General features: G+C 37.3%; 1 protein-coding gene across 1 annotated transcript; it reads left to right on the top strand.

Annotated features, from left to right (window-relative positions):
- The first annotated feature begins 300 nt into the window (after positions 1-300).
- Positions 301-6,446, top strand: LOC101301615. Its single transcript, XM_004288087.1, has 14 exons — positions 301-615; positions 692-804; positions 2,359-2,556; positions 2,669-2,773; positions 3,253-3,323; positions 3,417-3,491; positions 3,565-3,779; positions 4,385-4,574; positions 4,672-4,737; positions 4,950-5,038; positions 5,128-5,242; positions 5,326-5,377; positions 5,459-5,559; positions 5,957-6,446. Exons 1-14 carry the CDS (start codon positions 431-433, stop codon positions 6,068-6,070), a joined length of 1,689 nt encoding a protein of 562 aa, XP_004288135.1. The 5' UTR covers positions 301-430; the 3' UTR covers positions 6,071-6,446.
- The last annotated feature ends 3,394 nt before the right edge of the window (positions 6,447-9,840 follow it).

Below are 9,840 nucleotides of genomic sequence, written 5' to 3'. Positions count from 1 at the left end.
TTCTTATTTCTAAAACAAGCACCTTTGTTACCCATCATCTTAAAATGTATTTATTGTATAATGTATCATGTTTCTCTTAATTAGTGGAATACCGAACTCATTTGTAGGAATAATAAGACTTTGTGCAATTTGGTTATGACATTTGATTGGGTCAAAAAGAATTGAAAAAAAAAAGTGAGTTAGATTTTAGTTTGGTGAAGACTGAAGACCGAAAGGAAAGTCATGATAATTTGGTGAAGTGTAGCGCGTTGTTTTGGTCCCCCATTTTTACGAAACTCCCAACGGCACACACCCCAAATCGCGTATTCTGCGTTGGGCGGGGCACAGACTTTTCCACGCCTCCTCCAAATTCCCGCGAAAAACCGCCACCGCCTCCACGACGTCGTCTCCTGTTCAATTTCCGGGAGAATCCAAAGCGCCGGCGACGGTCATGGCTTCTTCGTTGCTCAACGGAGAGAGAGCCGTCGTGGCGCTGTTCGTCGGCCGCGTCGTCTTCTCTCTACCGCTCTCTCTCCTCCCTCACGGCCTCGCTCTCTCCCTCCTCGCTATCTCCGCTCTCGTCCTCGACGTCGTAGCCGACTCCTCCGCCGCTCTCCTCTCCCGATTCCGCACCAGGTCTCCTCCTCACCCTCTCAATTTCTGCTCGATTTTGAATTTCTAGGGTTTGCTCATGGAAATTTCAATGTTTCAGGCCCGGTGCTTCGTCTGGTATATTATTGGGCGCCGTCACGTTGCCCACTGTTATGATCTCCAAAATGATACAGCTCTCTCGAGCTTTCTCACTCGGTCAAGTTACGTATCAAGGTAATGCTTGAGTTTTGATCGTTATTTTCATTGTTATGTATCGTCTGAGCTGAAATAGTTCAGAGATTAGCTGAATTATTGAGGAAAGAAGATTGGAAAATCCGAGAATTATTGAGCTGTAATATGACTCGTGATAAATATAAGCTTCATTGAGTTGATGATTTTTCGGTCCAGATTACAAACTTGTTAGAAGGAATATGAGAGATTGTATAGTTAGGCAGCATATGCTTTTCTTCTCAATTAGAGGTTACATTGCTGGTTTTATTTAGACCGAAATTCTTGGAGGCTTTTGATGTATTAACCTTCCGTTGTCAATTCATACCCACTTTTGTAAATGGAAAAGCAAATGTTTCTCTCTTCTGTAATATTGGAAGCTAGAATTTCTCCTCGTTTTTTTTGGTAATGTGTATCGATGGATTTGACTATCTCACCATGTGAACCTGTTTTCTACAATGTCCAGTTGAATGACCTCTCCAGAATAGGGTTTAGGAGTCTAAGCTGAGTTGGCACAATCCAATAGATTGCATGATGCTGTTGCGTGGTTGGTAGAAGTTTTATGTAGAGGTAAAAAAGGGGCTAATTCTGGGATGATCATTGCAACACCTGCATTGTGGGACATTTATATGGGGAGAAATGAGAGCATTTTTGATAATGTAAAGGGAGAGCATCAGGACCTTTTGTGGGAACAGGGTCAAATTCTGGGGATCTTGATGTCATGGTCTTCAAGATATGTAGACTAGAACATATAGCTAGCACATTCATTGGACATCTCACCTGTGCTGTAGTTTATATACTTTCTTAGTAAAATAATTCTTCTTAAACCAAAAAGAGTCTAATAGTAAGAGAAAAGAATATAGTGGACAATTAAAGATGAGGAGAAGCAGATGACATTTTCAATGTTTTTCTGTCTTTTGCAGTGTTCATTAACAGCTAAAATATGAGTTGTGACTCCTTTTGTTAGGTTGCTTCGTATCTTGTTATAGCAGTGTATCTTCTCCATCTTCAAGATTATGACCCTCCTTTCCTCTTACTTTTTTTATTTGCAAAAAAAAAAAAAATCAGTTTTTAAACAAGAAGCAAAGTACAATGAGGCGGACAAGGAGTCCGCTTTAAATAACTAATGAGGGCAGCTAGAGCTGAACGGCTTAGCAGCTCATCTATCAATGCTAAATCAAAGCTTAGGGGCTTATACTACAGCTGCTTGCCAGTTAAGAATAATGGAAGAAAGATTATATGCCTTAAATTCCTTAGAAGTGGAAGCCCATAAGGATGCCCATAACTTGACTTTCTCGCACAGGTCTTCCCTCTCCGCACCACTATAGGTATCATTGTATCAAATAATCTTTTATTTCTTTCTATGCAAACCACCCAAGTTACAGCTAGCACCCCACAACCCTCCTTTTCTCTCTACTTTTCTGTCTATGTAAATGTGGATTTTGGTAACACTGGAAGGTTAACTGTTGAACTTATTCTCACTTCTTATAAGCTGTTTTGGGAGGATTTCATGCTTCACATCTCTAATTGTTTGGTGATTTTTTCTATATATATGCACAGAGCTTGAATCTTTGTCGATGCAATACTGGGCCATTTCTGCCAGCTCCTTGAGTGTACTTATTTTCCTCTGCATAACTATATGGTGTACACCTGAGAATAAGCCTCCCTCTTCTTTACCCAGTTTTTGGCTTATCTTAAGTTGCATAGTATTGCACACAGCAGTTTGTTGTGTAACTCTTGGTACATCATCTCTCACGAGTAAGTTTTCTGCACTACTTCTGAATTGAGTTACGAACGTGTGAAAGAGTCTTCTGCTTCTAATTAAATCAATTGGCTGTTCCTTACCTGAGTGTCATTTTTTATTTTTCAGGCTCTGAGGCTGCATTGAAGTTATCGTGGATGCTCTGTCATGGATTGGCAGTTGTAAAGTTAATTCAACATGTTTTCAGAACTTTTCCATCTTGTGCTTCTGTTGGTATGTGCCATGCCACTTCTGTTTCCACCTCATCCTTCTTTTATGCAATTGAATTTTTCTAATAGCTTGAACAACCAGTAAAGAAGAATTTAACTGCTAAACCGGAATGTTTGGCTTAGCTTGTTCGGTGATACTATGCTACCATTGGCATAGCTTCTACTGATCAATGAGGAAAACATAATTAATTTAGTTGATATGTCGTGCAAATATTTACGTTCTTTTGATCTGTAAATGACCTGATTGACTATGAGTAACTGAAGTCGAATTGCTTTATTATTAGCTTCTGCAAGTGATTAGATGTCTTTCTCTATGTGTGTGTGGTTGTTTTTTTTTTTTTCTTGTTTCCTGGCCTTTTATGGTTATCTTCAGGGAATTCTTCTGTATATCTTGGTTTAAGCAATAAATTTCTTGATCTTATTAATGACCTCTCTCTGGTTGTTTTTATTTGTTTTTTTTTTTTATTTGTTTTTTTTTTTCAGGGGAAGCATGTCTAGTGGCTTCAGGTCTTGTTCTCTATTTTGGTGACATGTTGGCATACACTATAGCAAAGGTGATTGTTTTTCTGCTTTTGAGAGCTCTTTCTTTTTCTTTAGAAACGCTGGCTTTATACTTGCATCTTATTTTTGTAAGATTATTCAAACAGGTGTCTGGCTTCTTGATTAAATCAGATATGGTACAATATGGAAGTAAAACAAGTGAGATAAATATTATCATACAGGTATGTTTCTTTAAGAGATGAACTTGATTGCAAATATTCTTGTTGGATTGAAAGGTTGTTTAATTTTATGCAGGGTTTACTGCTTGGTCTTCTTCTTTTTCCAATGGTCTTCAAACTTGTTCTCCGACTATGTGAATGCTCTTTCACTACGGCTCGCTTTGAAGTGAGGACAAAAAATGAGATTTGGAGATCAATTATATTCTTTTCATCTCTCGGATTTATCATGATTGTGCTCATTCCAGCGTGGATGCAGTTTGTTCAGGATTTTCAAATGCATCCGTTCATATGGTAACATCTTCTGACTCTCAAGTTTAAACATTTGATCTACTTTTACTTCTTAGATGTGATGGTCTGTTGGGCTCCAGTACTGGAAAACTGGATCCCGGAAGTATTGTGTGTTGGGATGTGTTAACCAGATTGCAGTTCTGAGGGGTGCTGCAATTTGTTAACTCGATGGCATAAATTACCTCTGATTCCTTTGTGGGTACTCCAATATTACGTTGCTGAACGTAGAATTCATGTTTCACTAATATGTGACATAATAGCTCTGCCAGAGTGTATGTGACATAATGGCATTGTCAGACTGATGACCTTGAATAGTCTTTCCTACATTTTCTACGTATCAAGTCATGAAGATAATTTTGAATTGTTCTTCTGTATTCAAGCAACAACCTAATGAATATGCACGAGTTGAATTTTTAAAAAGCTTGTATACCTGACTACCTGAGCATTCTCGTTTGATGCATAGCTTGATTATTTTGTGTCTGCAAACTACTCTGAAAAATAAAATAAAACCAATAATAGAAAAGCAGTTTTCATTCTATTTACCAAAGTATATAAGTTCTATTATTCCCGATGACCATCTTGATCAGGCGTCAAATCTATTTTGGCAGGGTACTTTCATTTATATTTTCGGAACCACTCAAGAGGTTATCTTTGTGTGCCTACTGGGTTTGTGTGATATGTGTATCTGTTCTGAGGTTCTACAACATCTCAAAGAATAGTAAGATTGAGAGAATTTTACTCCGTAAATACTACCATTTGATGGCTGTCTCAATGTTTGTGCCTGCTCTTATCTTCCAGGTGATTTAGACTAACAACAAGCTGTCATCTTGGTACATTTTCAGCTTCTTCCATATAGTTATGGTGTCCATGTGCTTATTGTATGTTTCTTTTCCAGCCAAAGTTTCTTGATCTAGCATTTGGTGCAGCGTTGGCAGTTTTTTTGGCATTGGAAATTGTTCGAGTAAGTTGTCAAACTCCCCAATCTAATCCATATTTTTTTTTAAATTTAATTGTCTCATGCAAATTTTGAGATCCATTATCATAAGAATAGTAGTTGTGAGACGCAAAGTTTAACCAATTTATTCGAATATTGGGAATTAATATTGAGAATGAGTCAACTTGAAGTCTATATGTTTCTTAATTTATTCTGCTTGACCATAATTTTGTGACTAGGTATGGAGAATATGGCCATTGGGACAATTTATACAAAAATTCATGAGTGCTTTCACTGATCACCGTGACTCAGATCTTCTTATAGTCAGGTATGGCATGGCTTCTTCTGGTCAATCAGAGCTTTATACACATTAGTATGATATAAGGAACAATATTTCATGACATATGCTTTCTTCAGCCACTTTTCACTCTTGTTGGGATGTGCTCTTCCTATTTGGCTCTCGTCTGGGAACAATGATCGACCACTATCCCCTTTTTCTGGAATTTTAAGTCTTGGAATTGGAGATACAATGGTGAGTCTGCTCGCATTTGATGAACATGACCGGAGTTACACACATAGCCTACTCTCTTGTAATGGTTTTACTTTTATTTCCAGGCATCAGTTGTTGGGCACAAGTACGGGGTACTCAGGTGGAGCAAAACTGGAAGTAGGTATCTATTGATTTATTTTATCAGACAAGGTTTTCCCAATAGTTTGCTTATTTCTGTGCAACTTTGTCTGTTGGTAGAGAAAACCATTGAAGGGACTGCAGCTGGTATAACATCTGTCCTAGCTGCTTGCTCCGTTTTGCTTCCCCTTCTAGCATCTACTGGATATATTGTTACCGAGGTATGCATCTCTATTCTAACCCTGCTAAATTGGCATAATACCATTGTTGCTCGTGGAACCTTTACTTGGATAGCTGAAGTGGTGCTATGGAAAAGGAATCATGAATTTTATTGGTTCATGAATAAAATGTCACCAAGTATTAGTCATATCTGAGAACTATAGCATGTGCAAGTAATTTAAGTCCAATGCATGTTTCCTACTTTAAAACAACCGTTCTCCTGAGAATCAAGATTACCTTTTTTCTGCTACTGGTTTTTGTCTGCATTACATTCATGTGTGCATGTTTTAATGTCCTCCCTCCCCTCCCCAAAATTGTCAATGACGCCTAGATTCTGGTATCAGGTGGTATCTGGATTTTTAATCACATTTGTATATGTTTTTGTTGCCGAATTTGCAGCATTGGATCTCTATTCTCGTAGCTGTGACTGTGAGTGGTTTATTGGAGGCTTACACAGCACAACTTGACAATGCTTTCATACCACTCGTTTTCTACAGCCTGCTCTGTTTGTAAGTGCTTCTCCAACTCCTAGGAGGGAAATACCAAAATACAAATTTCAGCGAAGACAGCTGGGTAAAGTCATCCTTTACATTTATGTGCTTCCTGTGAGCACTCTTTTTGTAGACACAACTAATCTGCTGATGTACAGATTGAAAAATAGTTTTCGTTTTAGATCTTAGGAATACATAAAAAGGGCATTTCACTCATTGTGCCTCTACATGTAGTATAGAAGAAATACACTAATTTTTATTTTCGTCTTCCTTGAGAGAAAGGAGGCCTGAGGTTTGGTTAGGGAGAGAATCACATCGTAGAGACGGCGTAGCAGATTTCTGTATGAATACTGGACACCGTCTGTTGTTGTAAGAACATAAATATATTAAGTTTCCTCATGGTGTTGCTGTACCTTTGTAGTTGTTACTGTACTTTATTTTTCTAGTTTTGCTGTTTCCTAGCTTGGTTTCTAGTTTGCTGCTGTGTTTCTTCTTCTAGGTTTGCTCTGTTCTGTTGTCAGACTCAAGAAAGTAAAAACCACTAACGACTTTTAACTTTAACCCAATGTGCATAGACGACGGTGCATCATTGAAATCTCCTTAGCTGTCAGTCTGTCACCTTCCCTTTCATGACGTCCGTTTATATTGGACCTAACCTTTGGGTAACCTAGCTGCTGACGTGTGGATTTGGAATGAACGGATTAGATTAACCAAAGAGAGAACCCTAATACCTAGCCCTATCCTATAAAGAGGAACATTGGTACTGAGCCGAAACGCAAGCAATGCTTCACCAGAGCCTCTAGCAAACCAATTCTCTCGAATCTGAAGAGATGCGCAGCCGCAGGAGTAGTATGCTTTCTTGTCTTCCCTCTACTGCTTCTGTTCCTGTTGTTTCCCTCAGAAATTACCTAGCCTTGTCAAATCCAGAGCAACCCATCTTGGGAAGCTTGTGAGGACGTCCCAAACTGAATCATGTTGAGGATTCCTTCAAATTGTTCCATGGGATCCGTTTCTCGTGGATTTTGTGTCAGTAATATTCATGCTGTCATCTCTTTGGATAGACAAATCTCTTGTGCTGTATCGCTCCTGATGCTTATAGCTATTGCCATTTGAATCATAGTAGGACGATTCTTGAACTCTGGTCTTGAACCAGATGTCACCCCCTGTGCTTCTCTGATTGGAGGTCTTCAACCAGATCTCACCGGATAGAGGCTGCTAGGAAAAGTTGCGTGTGACACTATTCTTGGGATTTTGAGCAGAGATTCAATGGTAGCAGTGGAAGCAACGAACCTCTTCTCAGAAATGAGAATGATTGGTAGAGGTATTGCGAACCTCTTCTCAGAAATGAGAATACTTTGCGGAAGCCAACAGCTTTGGATCTAATGGTTCGTTGAAGGCTCATGGTTATTGAGTTGTAATTGCGTTGGTCAACGGATATTGCTAGGGTAGAGAAGTCAACAAGGCTAAGTTAGCCTTAGGGCTTAGGAACATATTTACCCTTGCAATATCCGTTGATCAATATAATTACTTGTACCGCTCTTGGTGAAGCTTTTTGTACCGCTCTTGGTGAAGCTTTTTGCAAAGCGGGGAGAATTCAAGACGGAAGATTTATTCTCTGAAACAGAATATGGTGGTGGTGTGGTGTTCTCTGCAGATGCATCAACTATGGAAGTTGATAGTTGGTTTATTGTTTACGGCCATATTACATCCAGCTTTGTTGTTGTAGTTAACAGATTCATAATAAAATTGATTTGAACATTTGAAACAGATAATTTCGGTATGAGAATGTAATGTGAATATGTGATAGCTATGCATCTTCTAAAACCGGATGTACGATATGTTATCTATCAACATTGATTTTCCTAATTCAGATTTTATTTTAGCACAGCCATGTCTTTTATCTTTTTACATCCAGATCTTTCCATCTCATTCAAAGCATCATGGATAAATTTAGCTGCTTTCTCTTATTTCACTGGTTATCACTATCATCCAGCCAAGGGCTGAAAGTAACAGTTCTTTTCCCTTTGTTGAGCAAATTGAGGCGTTTATGCTTGTTCTTAATCTCAATACGGATTGAAACAAATATACTAACTGGGAACTTTCATTACTATTGACTGATTTCTAGCTAGACGCCTAGATTGATAAGCTGCTCCTTATGTGGTGCCAGTACTAGTAAGTATGGATTTATGAATATGCAGATTAGAGCTATTAGGAAAGAAGCTAATTGATTATGGTATGTTTTGCTTATGAAGATCTCATCATACCCAGTAGAAGGACTAGAATATTTAGAATAGTAGGATGTATTTTCATTCACTTGTTTTTTCTTTTGGCCTGAATGAGGTTTAATATTCTCCGGCTTTGGCAGAATGGTAGGATATGTACATAAGAGAGATACTTCCCGTTTCGTGATACATGCCATGTAGCAATGGGAGCTCATCCCTCTCGATCATGCTCTGTAAATTTATTTCTTAGATACGAAGTTATGGCTTACTTGGCTCGTTCTCAGCATATAAAAGATGCGCTATACAAGTTTCAGTCTTGAAGAATGTACTGGTAATGAGTTGGATGAGTAAATGATTTTACATAGATGATCATCTCGAGTAAAAAAACCTGGTGATCCATTTGATTCGGGATAAAAATAGGCATATGCCCGGTCTTATTTCGAACATTTCAAGACAACCCCTTGAAACTACTCCTGGGACTTGGATAAAAAATTTCATGAACCAACGTACTAGCTACTTAGAGGGGTGTATTGTATATGGAATTAGTGGAAGTTTTAAAGAAGTCTATGGAATTTGAAAGTCTAGGTGTATTCAATACAGATTTTTAAAAGTCCATCAAAGTCTGGGTGTATTCAACTAGATTTTAAAAAATCATTATGAATTCCACCAAAATTCAGGGGTATTCAATTAAGACTTTTTGAAATGAATAGAAGTTTAGATGTATTCAAAATATCATTCATACTTATAGAATTAATAACTCATGGATAATTGTGGACTTTGTAGTGTAAATTACACACACCAAACTCCAATATTTTCCATCCACTAGAGCAAAGATTTGGAAAAGTCTACGACAGACTTTCTCTTTACATGTGAATATGTTGATCCTACAATACATCATCTTTTTTTTATTTTTTTATAATATTTTGTGCTATCAATGTTCTATTCTACCTATTCTTTTCAATGTTTTTTGAATGTTAATATTTTGTTGTATTTCAATTGTAATGCTTGGAACCCTCGATAACCTAAAATATTATCTACTAACTCTTGATATTAGAACCACATGATCATATATTATTATATTGGCGTACATGAATTAAATTTGTGAACATCTAATGTCTCACTTTATAATATGTGTTTTTGGTTTACGTACTATGCGTGTTGTTAAGTTAATATAATTTTTTTGTTACCTATGTTTATGTATTTCAATCAAATATTATAAAGGTATGCATCGAAATTAGATAGATGAACACTCAACTTATAATCGGTGTCATTATGTGTTTGTCATTGCATCTTTATTTTTTGTTCATTTCCTATAACTCTGTAAGTATTAAGAAATCTACATAAGTCATTCATATGAAATCTGTAGATTTCAGAAATCAGTGAAAGTCTGTGATTAAAAATACGATGGTTTTAAGAAAATCAGTGAAAGTCTATGAACTTTTTAAAGAGTCTGTAGACTTTTCAAAAAGTCAGTTGATTAAAATAAGTCGGTATGAATCCAAATACAATACACCCCCCTAAATATTATCTACTAACTCTTGATACTAGAATACATGATCATATATTATAT

This window comes from Fragaria vesca, linkage group LG1 (assembly GCF_000184155.1).
Source record: "Fragaria vesca subsp. vesca linkage group LG1, FraVesHawaii_1.0, whole genome shotgun sequence".
NCBI lineage: Eukaryota > Viridiplantae > Streptophyta > Magnoliopsida > Rosales > Rosaceae > Fragaria > Fragaria vesca.
Note: the sequence above shows the minus strand (reverse complement) of the source record. Positions and strands in the feature narration are given on the sequence as shown.

What these genes read in the sequence shown, in the direction of transcription:
- LOC101301615 (XM_004288087.1), top strand. Translation starts at nt 431, where the DNA reads ATGGCTTCTTCGTTGCTCAACGGAGAGAGAGCCGTCGTGGCGCTGTTC. An exon ending in TGGCATACACTATAGCAAAG is followed by an intron (nt 3,324 to 3,416) that starts GTGATTGTTTTT and finishes TTATTCAAACAG; the next exon opens with GTGTCTGGCTTCTTGATTAA. An exon ending in CTGGATATATTGTTACCGAG is followed by an intron (nt 5,560 to 5,956) that starts GTATGCATCTCT and finishes CCGAATTTGCAG; the next exon opens with CATTGGATCTCTATTCTCGT.